Source organism: Oncorhynchus keta, chromosome 4, assembly GCF_023373465.1.
Source record: "Oncorhynchus keta strain PuntledgeMale-10-30-2019 chromosome 4, Oket_V2, whole genome shotgun sequence".
NCBI classification, from domain to species: Eukaryota; Metazoa; Chordata; class Actinopteri; order Salmoniformes; family Salmonidae; genus Oncorhynchus; species Oncorhynchus keta.
This window is the reverse complement of record NC_068424.1, coordinates 47,773,114-47,793,402: the sequence shown is the minus strand read 5'-3', so window position 1 is coordinate 47,793,402 and position 20,289 is coordinate 47,773,114. Positions and strand designations below refer to the sequence as shown.

The 20,289-nt window shown below is 44.3% G+C and overlaps 1 protein-coding gene across 5 annotated transcripts in view; it reads right to left on the bottom strand.

Annotated features, from left to right (window-relative positions):
* Positions 1–487: 487 nt before the first annotated feature.
* Positions 488–20,289, bottom strand: part of LOC118376200 (E3 ubiquitin-protein ligase BRE1A-like) — a 34,641-nt gene continuing 14,839 nt past the window's right edge. The window contains exons 1-22 of one of the 5 annotated variants that reach the window (XM_035762885.2): positions 16,832–16,975; positions 15,930–16,116; positions 15,719–15,787; positions 15,509–15,607; positions 15,248–15,395; positions 11,577–11,762; positions 11,060–11,175; positions 10,789–10,935; positions 10,516–10,590; positions 10,127–10,372; positions 9,611–9,790; positions 9,327–9,462; positions 9,072–9,193; positions 8,762–8,918; positions 8,395–8,659; positions 8,172–8,289; positions 6,138–6,287; positions 5,580–5,792; positions 5,264–5,389; positions 4,961–5,101; positions 4,686–4,790; positions 488–2,508 (exon numbers count right to left, since the gene is read on the bottom strand). In XM_035762885.2, the coding sequence (XP_035618778.1) occupies positions 2,332–2,508; positions 4,686–4,790; positions 4,961–5,101; positions 5,264–5,389; positions 5,580–5,792; positions 6,138–6,287; positions 8,172–8,289; positions 8,395–8,659; positions 8,762–8,918; positions 9,072–9,193; positions 9,327–9,462; positions 9,611–9,790; positions 10,127–10,372; positions 10,516–10,590; positions 10,789–10,935; positions 11,060–11,175; positions 11,577–11,762; positions 15,248–15,395; positions 15,509–15,607; positions 15,719–15,787; positions 15,930–16,106 (3,153 nt within the window). In that variant the 5' untranslated portion in view covers positions 16,107–16,116; positions 16,832–16,975 and the 3' untranslated portion in view covers positions 488–2,331. Of the gene's footprint in view, positions 2,509–4,685; positions 4,791–4,960; positions 5,102–5,263; positions 5,390–5,579; positions 5,793–6,137; positions 6,288–8,171; positions 8,290–8,394; positions 8,660–8,761; positions 8,919–9,071; positions 9,194–9,326; positions 9,463–9,610; positions 9,791–10,126; positions 10,373–10,515; positions 10,591–10,788; positions 10,936–11,059; positions 11,176–11,576; positions 11,763–15,247; positions 15,396–15,508; positions 15,608–15,718; positions 15,788–15,929; positions 16,117–16,831; positions 16,976–20,289 lie in introns of those variants that run through there. The other 4 variants (XM_035762900.2, XM_052507859.1, XM_035762893.2 and 1 more) reach the window with 4 other exon arrangements.

The window sequence follows — 20,289 nt, the reverse complement described above, 5'->3', positions numbered from 1 at the left end:
ATGTCTTGAGTCAAATTTATTCAACCTCGTTATGACAAGCCTAATACTCTGTTCAGGAGTAAAAATGTGGTTAACAAATCACAAGTTGCATGGACTTATTTTGTATACAAATAATATCTCTTACAATTATCTGTAAGGTCCCTCAATCTTGCAGTGAAATTCAAGTACGGATTCAACCACAAAGACCAGTGAGGTTTTTCAATGCCTCAAATGGTACTGATTGGTAGATGTGTACAAATAAAAAAAGCATACGCTGAATATCCCTTTAAGTATGGTGTTTATTAATTAGGCTTTGGATGGTGTATCAATACAACCAGTCTACAAATATACAGGGGTCCTTCCTAACTCTTTTGCCGGAGAGGAAGGAAACTGCTCAGGGATTTCACCATGAGGCTAATCTCTCGTGGACAGATTCACATGTAAACGGCAAGTGAAGTGACAACTTTGCAAGAATTTTGGGTAACTGAGATTACCATAAGGCCAATGATGATTTTAAAACAGTTTGAGTTTAATGGTTGTGATATGAGAAAACTGAGGATGGTTTAACAACATATAAGCTACTCCACAATACTAACCTTTATGGAATCATGCACTGAATAAAAATGTTCCAAAACATGCATCCTGTTTCTTACAACACACTTAAGTAACACTACAAAAATGTAGCCAAGAAATGCACTTTTTGTCCTGAATACAAAGCACATCACTGAGTACCATGTCTTATTTTCAAGCATAGGAGTGGCTGCATCATGTTATGGGTATGCTTGTCTTTGGCAAGGACTAAGGAGTTTTTTTTGGGTGGATGCAAATAAACAAAATACAGCTAAGCACTAGCACTTGACTATGCATGGCAAGACTTAAACAGCTATAATCACTGCCAAAGGTGTTTCTAATGTATTGTCTCAGGGGGTGAATACTTATCTAATCAAGATATATTAGTTTAATATTTCATAAGTCTGAATTTTTCTCCCACTTTCACATTTCAGAGTATTTGGTGTAGATTGTTCCAACAAAAATGACAATTAAATAAATTATAATCCCACTTTGTAACAGCAAAATGTGGAAAAAGTTAAGGGGTGTGATTACTTTCAGAAGGCACTGTATAATAAGAAAGGTTGAGATTTGCACACTGGAATTTGTGGTCTCAACACATGTTAAAGGTTAAAACAGAAATATGATTTTGATGATAATGAATAGGCTATGTAGCTTATAAAATGCACAAACTAGACTGAAAAATAACTAATCGCAAGACAAGTATCTCGTTTTGATGGCAGTTTAATAACTTGTGGAGCAGCAACATTACACATTAGCATCAATTCATGGTATTTGTAGCCCGTCAGTGTGTCCCCGAAGAGGCAGCTTTCAATTTTTTTTTTTTTTTTTTTTTTTTTTTTTAAATACATGCATACAAATGCAAGGAAAACATTGACTGGTCACACAAGGGTGCATGCTGATCAAGGGACTCACCGTTGATTTTCTAACCATCTAAGCAAACGATTAGTCCGTTTTTCTTTCTCCCACACACACACACACACACACACACACACACACACGTGTAAGCAGACATGCCGACGGACAGACACCACACCAGTCTAAAACTAGAGCCAGAGTGGCCCCCCAGAAGGTTATCTGGTGTTTAGTTCCATGGGGCAGGAGCCGTAGGAGTACTGAGGAGAGAGAAGCTGAAAATATCAGTTATTATAAAAAGGTTATTAGGGTCTTCAGTGCATCACTGCAGCCCTTCAGGACTAGAATTCAGTGAAAGGTCTGTAATGATCTAGTCCATCCCAAAAAAAGGGAGAGGGCGATAGTATTTTTTTAATAAACACCAATAGCTACAGTCAACTATGGAAAAGCTTCAAGTCAAACCCTTCAAGTCAAACCTCACTTTTCCCCCACAAAAAGGCCATATGTACTGTAACCCTAGTATTGAGCCACAGGCACAGTGTCTCCTAAAGGCTTTCCTTCCTTCCAGCCAGCCAGCCAGCCAGCCAGGCAGAGCACAGCCAGCAAATATAACCATGATCATGATCTCTATAAGACACAGTAATGTAGGACCAGTCCAGAAACAACCCTAAGCAGCCCCCCCCCAGCAACATGGCGGAAATTCCACCTAGCCAATCAGAGCGCACGGTGTCCATATTTATTACATGTCCAGCCGATATTCACAGATTTCCACACGTGTCCAGTCTCATTCCATCTCACACGCTAGTAGCGGGGGTGATAAAAGACAGTTTTGTTCAGCTGGAGAGAAAGCCTGTGTGGACACTGCTGACCTCCAGGCACTACTATCCTACCCCCTATGCTCCCTGCATTTAGGTCCCCCCTCCCTCTCTATTCGATGTAGATGCGGTGGAAGTCGTTGGCACCGAAGGCGGCGTTGCACTTGGGGCACTTCCTCTGGCGCGTGTCGTAGCGTGTCTTGACGCACTCGAAGCAGAAGACGTGGAAACACTTGGTCAGGACGGCGTCCTTTACCCGGGAGTTACAGCACGGGCAGGTCAGACGAGCCTGGGGGAGGGAGAAAGAGGGAGAGAGAGAAGGAGAGGGAGAAAGAGAAGGAGAGAGAAAGAGAGGGGGAAAGAGAAATGGAGTCCAGAAAGATAAAGAGAGCAATGAGAGAGAACAGGTTAGTTAGGGCTGAAATACACCACATTATTTTTTGCTGGGTCTACGGGCTCTACACATCAGAAAACATCTCACATTTAACGACTCAGTCAAGCCAAATCCTAGTTAACTAGTAATCTGTAAAGGCGCCGCCGCGGCAGTACGGTTGGACAATTGGGACAGAATTGGCTGTATTTGCTGGACAGGTTAACGCATGTGTAGTAAGGAAAACATCATGGCAACGAAGGAAAATGCTGCGTTCCTTTATGTACATTGTTATCAGGGGTCTAGTGCGCGACGCTCCTCCACTTCTCAGAATGGTGCTCGTTTATAAAAAGGTTTGATTTTTTCCAAATCAATGTCTCGCAAGATCTCTTAATGATTCATTAGTATGCGAGGCTCTAACGTTAGACCCCAAAACCACGTAATTAGGCTACTTACGACATTTTATTTGTATGATTGTGATGAAATGGTAAAAAAAATCAATCACATGCGGCCAGAGCTCAACAGCCTTAATATGCTTTGATTTAAAAAAGAATATATAGAAGTGGAAGTGTAGCTTCTTAACTCCCTCTGCTCTAAAATCCAATTAAACAGTAGTTAGGTTACTTAGCCTACATAATTCAAGAAGATTAAGATTACAAATGCATATTCCCATGAAACTGATTGGGATCTAATGGTTGGCATGCAGATGCTGCATGGACGCTTCATCCATAAAACGTGAAGACGACAATACGGATTGTCGATTTTGCAAAAAGAGCTTGAGAAAAGAACAGACTTAAATGCAACTTGTAACATAGCCCAGCAGACCAGCTAACTCGTGCGTGTGTGCGTGTGTGTGTGTGTGTGTGTGTGTGTGTATACAGTGCCTTCGGAAAGTATTCAGAATCCTTGACTTTTCTCACATTTTGTTACATTACAGCCTTATTCTAAAATGTATTAAATAGTTTTTCCCCCTCAATCTACACACAATACTGCATAACTACAAAGAAAAACAGATTTTTTTGTGTGTGTGTGCAAATTTAGCTAAAAACACTGAAATATTACATTTACATAAATATTAAGACCCTTCACTCAGTACATCGTTGAAGCACCCTTGGCAGGGATAACAGCCTCGAGTCTTCTTGGGTATGACACTACAAGCTTGGCACACCTGTATTTGGGGAGTTTCTCCCATTCTTCTCTGCAGATCCTCTCAAGCTCTGTCAGGTTGGATGGGGAGCGTCGCTGAACAACTATTTTCAGGTCTCTCCAGAGATGTTCGATTGGGTTCAAGTCCGGACTCTGGCTGGGCCACTCAAGGACATTTAGAGACCTGTCCCAAAGCCACTCCTGAGCTGTCTTGGCTGTGTGCTTAGGATCGGTGTCCTGTTGGAAGGTAAAACCTTCGCCCCAGTCTGAGGTCCTGAGTGCTCTGGAGCCAGTTTTCATCAAGGATCTCTCTGTATATTGCTCAGTTTATCTTTGCCTTGATCCTAACTAGTCTCCCAGTCCCCGCTGCTGAGAAGTGGCTTCCATCTGGCCACTCTACCATAAAGGCCTGATTGGTGGAGTGCTGCAAAGATTGGGTATTGTGTGTAGATTGCTGTGGAAAATGTTTTACTTAATCCATTTTAGAATAAGGCTGTAACGTAACAAAATGTGGAATAAGGCAAGGGGTCTGAATACTTTCCCGAAGGCACCGTACGTGTGTGTGTGTGAGTGATGAACTTGTGGGGTAGGTGAAGAGAAACTTTATACTTCTGAGTAGCTCTTTGGCTGACGTTGGGACATGCCTGCTTTGAGCACTCCTCACACTTGGCGATAATGGCAGATGAGGCCAAATATATTTAACATTTTCAAGAAAGTGTGGCAGGCATCAACTGCAAATCGGGTATGAGTTTGACTTTACGGGCTGTAGTGTTAAGTTTTACTTCGGGTTTGCTTCGATTTGATTCCATATTTGGAAAAATGCGTTGAGAGCTGATCGGGACATGTAGATCAGGCTAAAACCATGTAGTGTTCGCCCAGTTTAACTTTATAGTGGCACTTTTAAAGACCCGTATTACATCTGGTGTAAAAAGCGTGTTCATCCAGACTACCTTGTAATCGTTGATTTCCTCATTGAGGATGTCATCGCCGTTGCGGACGGTCTCTGCGGGTTTCTTGGCCTTCTCGATCTTCCTCCGCAGTTTGGAGATGTCCTCCTAAAACACAGCAGGGGAAAGAAGAAAATAGTTCAGCAGGGTGCTCCAATCAGTAAATAAACTGAATTGTTATTTTGTTCAAGTGGATTTGAATTGTCTGTGTGTGTGTGTGAGTGGTTACACATGCACATGGACAGTTACCAAAATGTGGCATGTGTTTGTGGCCTGACCTGTGCGCGGCGTGCATTGAAGGACTGCTTCTCTTTGGAGATGCTGTTCTCAATGACCTCCTCCCTGACGGTGCCCAGTCTCTGCTGCACCTGGTCCAGCTGACTACGCACCTCCTCCGACAGCACTGTTGACTCCTGGGTCTGGAGGGGGAGGGGGGGTGCAAAAAGCAGATACAATGCACGTTGCCATTTTTCCAAGGAAGTTTGTATTCTTTGTGTTAAGTACTTATCTATACTCGTTGTGTGTGTGTCCATGGTGTGTGTGTGCGCTCGTGTCATTTTCCACAGGTGTGTTTTTGCTACCTTGCGTTTGTTCATGTCCAGAGCTTGTGTCCTCAGAGCCAGCTCTCTCTCTGCAGTACCGATCGTGCCCTGGAGGAGGCGCTCCTTCTCCTCCAGCTTCCTCACCACCTGCAGCTGGGCATCCACCTGAGTAAGATAGATAGAGAGATGGAGAGAGAGCGATAGAGAAATAATGAGAGATTGCCAGACATAGGCTCCATTGTTTGCTAGTGTCAAGCTACTGTCTTTCCCTAACACAAAAGTCAGCCTGAACTGTGCACCTGCCATTTAGACGTTCAAGTCCCTTTCCTGCACTGTTCCAATCACCTGCTCTCACCTGCGTTTTGAGCGTGAGCAGCTGGTCGGCGAGCTCCTCCTTCTCTTCCTTGAGCAGCTTGTGGATCTGGTTGGACTTGATGCGTTCCGACATCAGCTTGAAGTTGGCGTCGTCCTTCTCCCTGAGCTGCTGCATCAGCCGGATGTTCTGCTCCTGCATGTCCTCAAAGGCCTGGCCCGTCACGTCCATCTCACTCAGCAACGCATCCTCCTCCTGGGGAGAAGGGGGAGAGACAGGGGGGAGGGAGAGGGGAAGGAGAGAGAGAGAGAGAGAGGGTAGGGAGAGCGAGGGGAGGGTAGCAGAGGGGTGGAAGGATATAGGGAGGTATGGAGAGGGTAGTGGAGGGGTGGAGAAGAAGAGCGATGGAGGGGTGGTAAAGAGGGAGTGAAGTAGGTTGACAGAAAAGTAGGTTGAAGAATGGATAGATGGAAGGAGGGAGGAGCAAAGAGGGGGGGAAATGACGGTGAGAGAAATTAGTCAAAAGTATGATGCTCAAATGCACACAAAGACATGCACACACATACACACAACCCGCACACACACAACCCAGACACACACCTGCTTGGCCAGGGAGAGCTTCTTGTTGAGGATGTTGATTTGTTCCTCGACAGAGCAGATCTTCCGGAGTGCCTCCTCATCAGCCATCTTCTTCCCCTCCCTCCTCTCCCTCTCCTCCAGATCCCTTAGACGCTGCTTCAGCTCCTCTGCCTGACAGTGAATACAAAGCCGTTATCACAGTCAATAAATCGCTTCCCTATGAGCAAAATACACTGCTCAAAAAAATATAGGGAACACTTAAACAACACAATGTAACTCAAAGTCAATCACACTTCTGTGAAATCAAACTGTCCACTTAGGAAGCAACACTGATTGACAATACATTTCACATGCTGTTGTGCAAATGGAATAGACAACAGGTGGAAATTATAGGCAATTAGCAAGACCCCCCCAATAAAGGAGTGGTTCTGCAGGTGAAAACCACAGACCACTTCTCAGTTCCAATGCTTCCTGGCTGATGTTTTGGTCACTTTTGAATGCTGGCGGTGCTTTCACTCTAGTGGTAGCATGAGACGGAGTCTACAACCCACACAAGTGGCTCAGGTAGTGCAGCTCATCCAGGATGGAACATCAATGCGAGCTGTGGCAAGAAGGTCTGCTGTGTCTGTCAGCGTAGTGTCCAGAGCATGGAGGCGCTACCAGGAGACAGGCCAGTACATCAGGAGACGTGTAGGAGGCCGTAGGAGGGCAACAACCCAGCAGCAGGACCGCTACCTCTGCCTTTGTGCAAGGAGGAGCAGGAGGAGCACTGCCAGAGCCCTGCAAAATTACCTCCAGCAGGCCACAAATGTGCATGTGTCTGCTCAAACGGTCAGAAACAGACTCCATGAGGGTGGTATGAGGGCCCGACATCCACAGGGGGGGGGGCTGTGCTTACAGCCCAACACCGTGCAGGACGTTTGGCATTTGCCAGAGAACACCAAGATTGGCAAATTCGCCACTGGCGCCCCGTGCTCTTCACAGATGAAAGCAGGTTCACACTGAGCACGTGACAGACGTGACAGAGTCTGGAGACGCCGTGGAGAACGTTCTGCTGCCTGCATGCCTGCAGCATGACCAGTTTGGTGATGGGTCAGTCATGGTGTGGGGTGGCATTTCTTTGGGGGGCCGCACAGCCCTCCATGTGCTCGCCAGAGGTAGCCTGACTGCCATTAGTTACCAAGATGAGATCCCCAGACCCCTTGTGAGACCATATGCTGGCGCGGTTGGCCCTGGGTTCCTCCTAATGCAAGACAGTGCTAGACCTCATGTGGCTGGAGTGTGTCAGCAGTTCCTGCAAGAGGAAGGCATTGATGCTATGGACTGGTCCGCCCGTTCCCCAGACCTGAATCCAATTGAGCACATCTGGCACATCATGTCTCGCTCCATCCACCAATGCCACGTTGCACCACAGACTGTCCAGGAGTTGGTGGATGCTTTAGTCCAGGTCTGGGAGGAGATCCCTCAGGAGACCATCCGCCACCTCATCAGGAGCATGCCCAGGCGTTGTAGGGAGTTCATACAGTCATTTTGACTTGTTTTAAGGAAATTACATCAAAGTTGGATCAGCCTGTAGTGTGGTTTTCCACTTTCATTGTGGGTGACTAAATCCAGACCTCCATGGGTTGATAAATTTGATTTCCATTGATAATTTTTGTGTGATTTTGTTGTCAGCACATTCAACTATGCAAAGAAAAAGTATTTAATAAGAATATTTCATTCATTCAGATCTAGGATGTTATTTTAGCGTTCCCTTAATTTTTTTGAGCAGTGTATGTTGAAAATACGTCTTTTTGGTTGAAAATATGTCTTTTTGGTAGAAAAGACAGTGTGTTCACTGGGTTATTATCACTCAATAGTAGCTCAATATGCAGAGCACATTGTGGTTACATCACTGTTATACCATCAATCAATTACTTCCACTCAATACTAACCATCCAATACAGAGAGTATTACCATCATCACTATCATACAACTAACCAATCAATTAAACCCATAAACAGCACACAATGCTTGCTGGCGAAGTAGCGTCAGTAGCATCAGCCAAGTGTGTACCTCTGACTTGGCCTTCTTCTCAGCAGCCATGAGCTGGACTTTGTCCCTCTGCTCTTTGGGCGCGGAACGGTACATATCCAGCAGTAGCTTCATCTCCCTCTGAGACTCCTGGGCTTTCCTACAGGGACATAGCCTTCGTCAGCCACTACTACCGTCCTCCTCATTATCATCATCACCCCAATTATTAATCACCAATCATGACTGTCACCACAATACAACTTACTTTAGCTCCGCCCGGACAATTTTCAGTTGCTCCACCTCCTTCCTCTTCGGTCCTCCAATCACAAACGTGCGCTCCGGAGCAACCTCTTCCAATTGGTTGCTGGTCCCAGCCTTCTCCTTCTCCTCGGTCCCACCCCCTCCACGGGTTGGCCTCTCTCTCTCCCTGTCTCGTTCCTTTTCCTTCTCTTTCTTCACCTCTTTTTCTTTCTCCTCCTCTTTGATTTCTCCCTCTGTTTCTGTCCCAGGCTCTGTCTTCACTGAGGTACCTACAGAGAGAGAGAGAGAGAGAGAGAGAGAGAGAGGATGAATATCAGTTAATAAGGAGTTAACAAAGAGTTAATGAATGATTAACACTTAATAACACGTACTAGTGCTGGTGGGCGTGGCTGAACCATTGTCAGACTCCATCTTGATGGTGACATCAGCAGAGGCAGCGGGCGTCAGGGGGGAGGTGGTCTCTTCCTTCAGGTCCAGCTCCGTACTGGATTGTGATTGAAGGATAGCACTGCCCTTCGTAGTACGAGCCTACGAGAGAAGGGAATCGCACAGATGAGTCTTTATGGTCTTCACTCCCTTACAGTCTCTCTTCTTCCCTACCTGCATGCCTCCTACACCCTCGCGCTCTCCATCTCCCTCTTGCCCTCTTTCTCTCGCTCTCTCCCTCCCTCCCTCCCTTACCTGGCTGAGGTCAGTCTGTGCCTCTCTGAGTGTCAGTTTGTATTTCACAACCTCTCCCTTCATATGCTGGTTGTGTGTCTGCAGGGTGCTGATCAGGTGACGCATCTCCCTGTTGATAGGACCTGAGAGAGGGATAGAGAGAGAGAGAAAATAAAAAAGTGATTACGTTTTCGAGTAGTATCTCAAAATTGTGCCTAAACACTGGCCGGTGAGCGGGAGGCCAAATTTATTTTCATTTGTGGTGAAGACGCTGACCTGCTTGTTCGTTGGCAGCGAGGGTCTGTTCAAATTCGATCCGGAGCATCTCATACTCCTTCCTGACCTGGGCTAGAGTGTCCTCTAGCTGGAACACCTCAGTACGCACCTTCCTCTGGAGAGACACCTCGTCATTCTGGAACACAGACGAGAGGCGGTTACACACACAGCCTTGTCGTTGTTGAATAAAGAGGCTAAACTCACACACATCCCTCTCGATTAAAAAGACGTTAAAAGTCAAGACACGCGCGCTTACAGGCACTAACACATGCACACAAACACACCTCCATGTGTTCTAGCTGTCGGAGGCGTGCCGTCCTGGTGGTGTTGAGGCGTGTGCGCGTCTCGTCCAGCTGAGACTTGAGGCCCACAGACTCGTTGTAGAGGACAGAGAACTGGGACTGGAGACAGCGGTACTCTGAGCTCTCCCTCACCACCCCCTCAGCACGACTCAACAACTCCACCTGACAGAGAGAGGCAGAGAAAGAGAAAGGAGAGAAAGGGAGACAAGAGAAAAATGAAATGGAGTGAGAGAGTGGTGAAGAGATACAGACAGCATGAGAGAGGGAGAGAAGTGAGAGAGGGATTGAAAAGAGAGGGAGAGAAGTGAGAGAGACAGATCAAAGAGATGGAGAGAAGTGAGAAAGAGACAGATCAAAGAGATGGAGAGAAGTGAGAAAGAGACAGATCAAAGAGAGGGATAGAAGTGAGAGACATAAAAGAGAGGGAGAGAGGAGACACAGATGGGTAGTGAGCAAAGCAACAGAGAAAGCAGTAAAAACCTCCATCTATCTATTTACCTTCATTTGACTGGTTTGGATGGCTGAATAAGGACGTGGGACCTCAGCTAATCCAATGGCTGGGTTGGGGGAGAGAGCCATAGGATTCTGGCGGCCCAGGCTCTGGGTCAGGCTCTGCAGGCTCACCTTCATGTTGTTGTTCTCCTGGTTAAACGTCTGCAGGTCCTGCTGCCGCCGCTGCAGCTCGCTCAGACGGTTCTCCGCCAGCTCCCTGTTCTCCTCCAACTCACTGTTCATCTCCTCAAACTGACAGGGAGAGAGGGGTGACGAGGGAGGGGGCAGAGAAAGGGGAAAGGAGAGGAAGGAGAATGAAAGAGTTATAACTCCAGGTCCGTGCAGTTTCTGACAAGTACAAATGGCAGAAAAAAATAGGATATTTTTTTTTTTACCTTTCTCTTGTTGATAGTAATGGTTCCACACACACTGCTGGCCTCCCCACACACCTTGTAGCCTTTACTGTTTACCTGGGAGGAATTACACAGTGGCCATGGAATAAACACTTTTACATTCACATAAATATAGTTCTGTGGTATATGAACACATTGACACAGAAATACTTCATTACAAAATGGTAGACCACCGTAGATGTCAAACACACATTACTGCAAAGAGAGAGACTCAGTCTGACATGGACTCACAAAAACATACAGCCGCAGTCTTACCCTCTCCAGGATTTCTCCCAGGTGTGTGTTGAGGCGGTTCTCTCTGCGTCGGATCTTCTCCATGTCCCACTGGAGCTCCTCGATGAGGCCCTGCAGCTCACTGACCCGCGTGTCTGCCCTCGCCACTGCCCTGCCCAGAGAACGAGACTACAGATGGACAGGGACACAGAATCACTGTTAATATGACCGCGGTGGTGATCCATTAGTAATGTACATAGTGTAGAGGGAGATAAATAAAACAGACGTGCCAGGATGCAAGACATCAAATCACCTCGCTAGTCATGTGACTGTGCTTCTGCTGAAGGTCCTCAGTCAGCTGACGCAGCCGGTCATTTTCACTGGACAGGAGGGTGTTGAGCTGGGCGGCGACCTGCCACACGGAGCCCTCTGGAAGTGCAAGACTCGATGTCATGACATTACTACTACTCCTGACTTTACACACACAACAAGGAATTGCCTCAAGGAACTAATTCACTCACTCAAGGAATTCCTTCACCCACACAACAAGGAACTCACTCACGCACACAACAAGGAACTCACTCACTCCCTCAAGGAACTCACTCACTGAGAATACTACCTTCTGCCCAAACCGACAAAAGACATTCAACACCCTTGTTGCTCTCACCATCCCAAAAACCCTACCCTCCACACCTACCCACAATCCTCACTGCTTACACTCCTTCACATCTCATTCCCTCACTCCTCTAACCCCTACCGCACATCAGTCTTCAACCCTCTCCCCCCTCCATGCCTCCCTTTCCCCCCAGCTCCTCTCTCTCCCCTGTCACCTGCTCCAGAGTCCTGGTCCTTCTTTAGCTGCTCCACGGTGGTCTTCAGGCTGTCGTAGATCTCCACCACGCGGTTGGCCTGCTTCTGGCTGGACTCCACCCTCTCTTGCAGCTCTGCCTCCATCTCCTCACTGCTGCTGCTGGCCAGCGTCGCCAGGAAAGATGTGGTCGTCTCCCCCTGGTGGCCTGGAGGACAACCACAAGGTGAAGACAGGAGTTAATACTACTCTGAACAAGAGGTCTCCGTGGGACTGATTTCTCCATCCTGTTCCCGCCCGCTCCTGCTGACTTCTTGTCCAACTCCCACCTGCTTCTGCAAGAACTGGTCCTGAACCCGACCGCAGTCCCACAATGTTGTTTTAGGTGTAAGTGATGCAGGTCAGGCAAGATCCACCCAAAATGTAAATAATATTGCCTAAATTAATATTGCCTAAGAAATCGGGTTTAAAGACCAGCGATTCTCATGTGGCCCATTATATTAGACTATGGGTATTATTGGGCTATATCAGCCAATAGGCTAGACATAGTTTGAAAGAGCAGAGTTGAGGCAAAGAAGAGCATAGCGGACACTTTCACTTGACTTGAGATATGTTTTGGATAACTTTTAGGGTTGAGACAATTTGCAGGCAGAGTAAAATAAATGTGTTATTAATATTTATTACTCGTCAATGTCAGAGCCTAAATTATAGCAGGGCTCCAGACTGACCATTTAGTCACATTTTGTTTTTGTGTCCCTTTAACTTGGCTGTCTGTGCGAGTTAAATGTTTGATTTTCCCGCACTGGTGCGAGCTGCACGACCTGGTCGCCTCAATCAAAACAACCTATTTTCTGGGGCAGATAAAAACATGAACACGTTAAAACAGTAAAGTGCATTATCCTCATGATTCCTGAAATAAAAGTGTCCGCCCTGCCTACCTGTTTTGCTGGGGCCGACTGCTGTAATGAGCGAGCCTCTCACACTCTCTCTCCGTCCTTGTGATTGCATATCATTTCAAAATGCAGGTATGATATTTATTTTGCAAGGATTGTTATTGAGTTCAAAGCACACTGTTTTACAATGAAGATATCTGATACTACATGATTCCACGTGTTATTTCATAGTTTTGATGTCTTCACTATTATTCTACAATGTAGAATTCAGTAACAATAAAGAAAAACCCTTGAATGAGTATGTATGTCCAAACTTTTGACTGGTACTGTTAATATAAAAATAGCCTAATTGTCAACCCAATCACTGGATTAGGTTGCATATCAAAATATTTAGAATCATGCATTCCTGCTTGGACATGTTAGATGTAACAACTTCGTTATTGAATACCATCTCAGCAGTCTATTACACTTCTGAAAGGAAGACTTCGGGGTTTTGGCAACAAGGCCCTTTATCTACTTCCCCATAGTCAAACTAACTTGTGGATACCATTTTTATGTCTGTGTCCACTATGAAGGAAATTAGAGGTAGTTCTGCATACCAATGCTAACTAGCGTTAGCGCAACGACTAGAAGTCCATGGGCATCTGCTAGCATGAGAAGTATCCCTTTAATAAAAGATTGTAAACTACTGTATAAGATGATGACTCAAATTGATTCTATTGTGTGACACTGCTAAAACATTTCTTTTTCTTTCTCGGTGCCACCAAATTATGAGCTGGTGTGACCAAATGAAAAAGTTACTGCCACCAGGAAAAAATGTTAGTCTTGTGTAGTCCTGTATAATAGCCTATCATATTTATGAAGTTAATGTCCATGGAAAGACAACTGCATCGTGCTTTGCCGCCCATGCATATAGCCTACAGGCTATTTAATTGAGAAAATACATAATAGCTATACATTATACATATTAAAATACATATTAAATACATGATCTCACATGCTCAACAAAAGAGAGGAGAGGTAGGCTACTGAACTCAAAGGATGAGCCTATGTGAGCCTATGTGATTAGTGGGACAAATAGGTGCTTTTAACAGCAGGGATGCAAACTGTCGAGGGCGCAAACACAAGTCAATTGCAAGAAAATGTGCTTATTTTCAGAGTGGGGTTGTCACGATACCGACATTTTACTAACGATGTGATACCAGGTCAAGTATCAATATAGCGTTTTCAATACGTTCTGCACAAAAACCTCCCTGATATTCACACCACTACAAACCATTGAATTTAACTTCACACTGCTTACTGCTCAATAGAATAGGCTACTGCAAAAAATTGCAGATTTTCTCATATCCAAAGGCCTACCTGTGATTTAGCAGGAGGAATGTATTAAGGAATAGAAATGCATAATGACCTGCATTTTCCTTGTGGTAGTAAGGAGGAAAACACACTATGAAACCATCTTTAGCATACTCTTCAGACAACTTCACACTCTCTCTCCCCTTCCTCCCCCTCTACATCCCTCAAACACACACACCCTCTTGCTCGCTCACTCAGTTTCTAACTCACTCAGTTTCTCTCTCTCACACACACACTCTCTCTCTCTCTCTCTTTCTCCCACTCTCAAACAAAAAAGTTATATACCAAGCAGAATTGAAAGAAACCCAAAGAAAGAGATTTCTAAATCAGATAAACAATGCCGGCCTTAATTTTTGGGATCAGTGACAAAATGGGGACAGTGACATGGTTTCTGGAATTATATCAAATGTACGCCAATGCTGGTAGAAAGGGGAGAATATATAGCTCTGCTAATACGGTGCATAACCTTTGAGTGGTTTGGGCTAGAGACATGTGGTTTTCAGCAATGTAAAGGCACAAGCATGACTGTCACTGCGCTCTGTTTCTCCTCTATGGTAGTGGCACTCAGAGGCTGCGTGAAAGTGAAGCCTAGTCAGACTGTCTCTTGTTCTTACAGGCAAAGTTAAAAGATGCAGCGCAAGCAAAGTGGATGCATTGTGAGACGCTCCAATAACTAAACAAATGTAACAACAGAAGCCTCATCACTATCTGCACACCGTAGATGGACATCACTGCTGAATTACATTTTAAAACTGGTTGAGAGAAGCAGCTGAGTAGGCTAATGTAGGGCTAATGCTAATGACTGGTTGAGAGAAGCAGCTGAGTAGGCTAATGTAGGGCTAATGCTAATGACTGGTTGAGAGAAGCAGCCGAGTAGGCTAATGTAGGGCTAATGCTATTGACTGGTTGAGAGAAGCAGCTGAGTAGGCTAATGTAGGGCTAATGCTAATGACTGGTTAGGGAAGTGGCTGGCTAATATCAGCTGTCACACGTGATATTGGATGAATCACTCATTCTGGTATAGTCATTGTAGAACAAGTAGGGTGGCATTCTGTGCTCAGTCAATCATTTTCAACATGAGAAATATACCCCCCACCAAAAATGTTTTACGTTTTTCTACAGATCTACACAATTCACGTGGATTACTTATTTTGAAATCAACACGGCGATATTCACCGAAAAGTAATGAGTTTGCATCCCTGTAATAGGCAAACAACAGATAACAGCTCTCTACTCTGAACCAAAAGGGCTTAATTTAATCAATTAAGTACATTGTACTCTTCTGCTCTACCTCTTGTGTTAGGTACCCTGTCACAAACTCATCAGAGTACCCTCTTCCTCGGTCTCTTGCTCCTGACCAAACTCATGTCCTCTCCTCTTAGTGTTCTCCTCTCTCCATCCCTCCTTTCTACATCTCTACATATCTTTCTTTCTCCCGCTGTACCTCGGTCTTTGGCTCTCTCCTGGTTGGAGTCGCCGTCGGGTTCTGGGGTGTCAGGCTTGAGGCTCCTCCCCTCTCCAGCCGGGGTTTCCACAGACTCGCTCCCTGACTCATCGTAGCGCCTTCCAATCAGGCACACATTGTCGTCAAACTAAGAGAAAGGGGAGAGAGAGGGTATTAAGAACACAGATAATAGTTTTACTTGCAAATGTTGACCCATGTGCAATGTTTTAATTGCATATTGTTCATTATTTGACTAGTTACCTGATTCCAGTATCTGTTCAGGATCAGTAGGCTTGCGTCATCAGTAGCTTGACGAGTCTCCAGTCTCTCGATTCTCTCCCTCAGCTCATCCTCAATCACCTGCAAAGCATCGATCCGCTTGTTGAGTATTATAGACGTATGGGATGAAAAGAGGGATAGTGTTTGTATGTGTGAGAGAGTGAGTAAGTGAGACAGACCGACTATATATACCTGTCTCTGATCGAGGGATTCTCCCAACTTCCTGTTCTTCACCTGGAGAGCTTTGACATCCTGTTCTTCCTGAGCACAAGAGAAAGAGACCAGTCAAATGATGGAAACAACACGATCAATGACACGGCTGGTGAGTCATAACAACTATTAGATGTAAAGACAGACATACTGACACAGTAGGAGAAATACAGGCTTTTTTCAGCTCTCTCACCGAGTTGGAAACCCCCCCGAGTTTGATGACTGTTTCCACAGCAGTGCTCCCTCCTGCAGTTGAGCTGACCCCTGGACCCCCATTCTCTCCTCCCTCTCGCTCCCTCCGTTTCTCAGGGGGCGCACTGGAGGATGAAGAGGGGATGTTGGAGTCACACATACGCTTCTGTCCCGACATCCTCACACCACTGCAGTAGATAAAGGGAGAGATTATATATTAGTACATTAACATCCTGGCTTGAATCAGCGAAATGGCGTTGCCACGAGCAGCACCGCAGATATTGCAACGAGGAGATGCAGGACGTTCTAATAGTCACGCACGGGTTCGCTTGAAGTTGTTAAGAGCGTGGTAACAAAGGCAGTCCGCTATGAAGATAGGCTAAAACTGCTTCTCCAATAGAAATCCCCGATCACACTTGTAAGCGATGGGTTTATACACATCATTGGCTTCAACGCTCTTAGTTATTATGGACATTTACCCGCTATGCTGCTTACTATTTGCACCAACGTCATATCGCGGAGTCTACCTTCAAATATTAGTTTCGGAAACCCCACATAGCTACATAACGCCGTTATTAACTGTACATTTAGCTAGCTAGTCATTAGCTTGCTATATAATTTCAAAATAACAGACATTTGTTTTAATTCATGCCAAAGCCATTTCGGCTATTTGGCCATGTTCAATTAACCCGTAACCCATTTAATTGGCTAATTCACAAATACTTTGTAACTTAGATTGCAGTAACGTTTAGCTAATGTTAGCCAGCTAGTACGCTAGCTAATTCAAATAGCCACACGCTATAAAATAGCCTTTCTGGGCAGAAACTTTACTGGGGCACTTTCAATCAATACATTTGATCTGTTATTCCATGTATATTCAGTGGCTTGATTTAAACTCCTTACCAATTTTGATAAAATAGTGTTATTTACAGATTCTGTCTGTGAATGTTGACGTTCCGCCTGTCTTCCAGAAACGGAAGTAGCCACTGACACTGAAAGCCGAACCAGAAAAAATCTTTGGCTGAACCTCTCATAATTTCAATGGACGCCACCACGTGGTGGGATCAATGATATGCTAATCATGCAGACTAATCAAATCAAATCACATTTTATTGGTCGCATACACATGCTTAGCAGATGTTATTGCGAGTGTAGCGAAATGCTTATGCTTCCAGATCCGACAGTACAGCAGTATCTAACAGGTAATATCTAACAATTCCACAACAAAACCTAATATTTAACAAATTCCACAGCAAAACCTAATACACACAATCTAGTAAAGGAATGCGATGAGAAAAAATACAAATAAAATATATGGATGAGCAGTGACAGAGCGGCTAAGCTGCAATAGACAGTGTAGTGTAGACTAGACTAGACCACAGACTGCAACTGGAGAACTAGAGAGAGATCATATTGCTACCAGGAATGTGACCAGGTCAGTGAGGGCAGCTGAAGACAGTCTTGGTTTTATGGGGATGGAGAAGTGGCTCTCTCATTCTAACACACGCACACACCTCTCGCAAGTGAATGAGAGTCTGATGGGAATGTACTCTGACCGCGAGTGTTTGTAACACCATTGTTCAGGGGTTCATGGTCCATCTTGTGTAAGCTTGATTTGCAAGAGGTTTTGCGTTAGCGTCCCACCCTGCCTACCTCATACCCAGGGTTCAAATACGTTTGTCTGATGCAGTCATTCACACAACTGTGTAGCAGAGCACCCCTTCCCAATGTCATTAACACACCACGTTGTTGTTTTGGCCTGTTATCTCGATCAATCTAAGCATTTCTTTCATGAATGGTATCTGTAGTGGAACAGGGATTTACAGTGCCTTCAGAAAGTATTCATACTCCATTTTGTTGTGTTATAGCATGAATTCAAAAGACCCCATACCCCACACAATACCCCATAATGGCAAAGTGAAAACATGTTTTTAGAAATGTCAAATGGATTGATAATGAAATATAGAAATATCTCATTTCGATAAGTATTCACAACCCTGGGTCAATACATGTTAGAATCACTTTTGGCAGCGATTACAGCTGTGAGTCTTTCTGGGTAAGTCTCTTTCTGGATTGTACAATATTTGCCCATTACATTTTTTTTATTCTTCAAGCTCTTGTGAAATTGGTTGTTGATCATTGCTATTCAACCATTTTCAGGTCTTGCCATAGATTGTCAATCAGATTTAAGTCAAACCTGAAACTCGGCCACTCAGGAACCTTCACTGTTTTCTTGGTAAGCAACCTCAGTGTAGATTTGGCATTGTGTTTTAGGTTATGGTCTTGCTGAAAGGTGAATTAATCTCCCAGTGTCTGGTGGAAAGCAGACAACCAGGTTGTTTCTGGTATTTTGCCTGTGCTTAGCTCCATTATGTTTATTTTTTATCCTGAAAAACACCCCAGTCCTTAACGATTACAAGCATACCCATAACACGATATAACCAGTAATGTATTGGATTGGATCTGTCCCAAACATAACAGTTTGTATTCAGGACAAAAAGTAAATTGCTTTGCCACAATTTTTTGCAGTATTACTTTAGTGCCTAGTTGCAAACAGGATGCAATTTTTGGAATATTTGTACTCTGTACACACATCCTTTTTTTCACGGAGCCAATTTGGTTAGTATAGGGGAGTAACTACAATGTTTTTGATCCATCCTCAGTTTTGTCCTATCACAGCCATTAAACTCTGTAACTGTTTTAAAGTCACCGTCGGCCTCATGGGCAAGTCCCTGAGCGGTTTCCTTCCTCTCCGGCAACTGAGTTAGGAACGACGCCTGTATCTTTGTAGTGACTGGGTGTATTGATACACCATCCAAAGTGTAATTAATAACTGCACCATGCTCATAGGGATATTCAATGCCAGGTTACTATTTTAATTTGAATTCTTTATCTACCAATAGGTGTCCTTTTTGCAAGGCACTGGAGAACCTCCTTGGTCTTTGTCTGTTTTTGAAATTCACTGCTCGACAGAGGGAGCTTACAGATAATTGTATGTGTGAGGTCAGAGATGAGGTAGTCATTAACCAATCATGTTATTATTAACATTGTTATTGCCCACAAGGTGAGTCCATGAAACATATTATGTGACTTGTTAAGCACATGTTTTTCTCTTTAACTTAATTAGGCTTGCCATAACAAAGGGGTTGAATAATTATTGACTCAATACATTTCAGCTTTTAATTTTTAAATTATTTGTAAACATTTAGAAAAACACAATTCCACTTTGATATTATAAGGTATTGTGTGTAGGTCAGTGACAAAAATAATCTCAATTTAAACCATTTTAAATTCTGCCTGTAACACAACAAAATGTGGAAAAAGTCAAGAGGTGTGAATACTTTCTGAAGGCACTGGTTGTCCTTGCCCATGGCCATTAAAGTAATTACTTATCTGTCCCAAGTAAATTATTACAATGTGTGCACCACATAACACAATTCAATTTCCACTAAATAAGTATTTTTCAAACATGACTTACTTGGTTGGCACACAGCAGTCGACCTTTGTCTTCCTGAACTGTTATAAAGTGTTATAGCATGATTCCAAAGGAACCTTATCAGAGCAATATATCAGATACTGCTGACCTATGCAGACATAAATGACTTATTGAGTTTTAGGGGTTTCTGTCATCTCGACACCAATCCATTGTAGACGATAACTCCATTCTAAAACCGACAAACCTAGAAGTAGAGACAGGTGTCTCAGATGCCAATGGGTTTTGTATTGTGTATTTAAATGCTGTGTTCTCGACATAGCTCATTCTACTGTACATTGCATTTTAGTTAACACTGTTTATACACACACACTGCACATTTGTTGATATACTGTATTCTTGACATAGCTCGCTCTAATATATGTACTGCTGTGTATATCCTTCTTAGTATATCTTGTGAGGGGAGGACGGCTCATAATAATGATTGGAATGGAGTGAATGGAATGGTATCAAACACATGGAAACCATGGCCCAGTACATCACTGGGGCCAAGCTTCCTGCCACCCAGGACCTCTATACCAGGCAATGTCAGAGGACGGCCCGAAACATTTATTTTTTACTGAACAATTTTTTTCCCTTCAAACTTCTTAAAGCATTGTTGGTTATGAGCTTATAAGTAAGCATTTCACTGTAAGGTCTGCACATGTTGTATTCTGTGCATGTGACAATTTTTATTTTTATGTATTTGATACCATTCCACAAAATCTGCTCCAGCCATTACCACGAGCTCGTCCTCCCCAATTAAGGTGCCACCAACCTCCTATGATGGAAACCAGGTGTTCAAACGTTCATAGATGACCAGTAGGGTCAAATAATAATAATTGTGGTTGTAGAGGGTGCAACAGGTCAGCACCTCAGGAGTAAATGT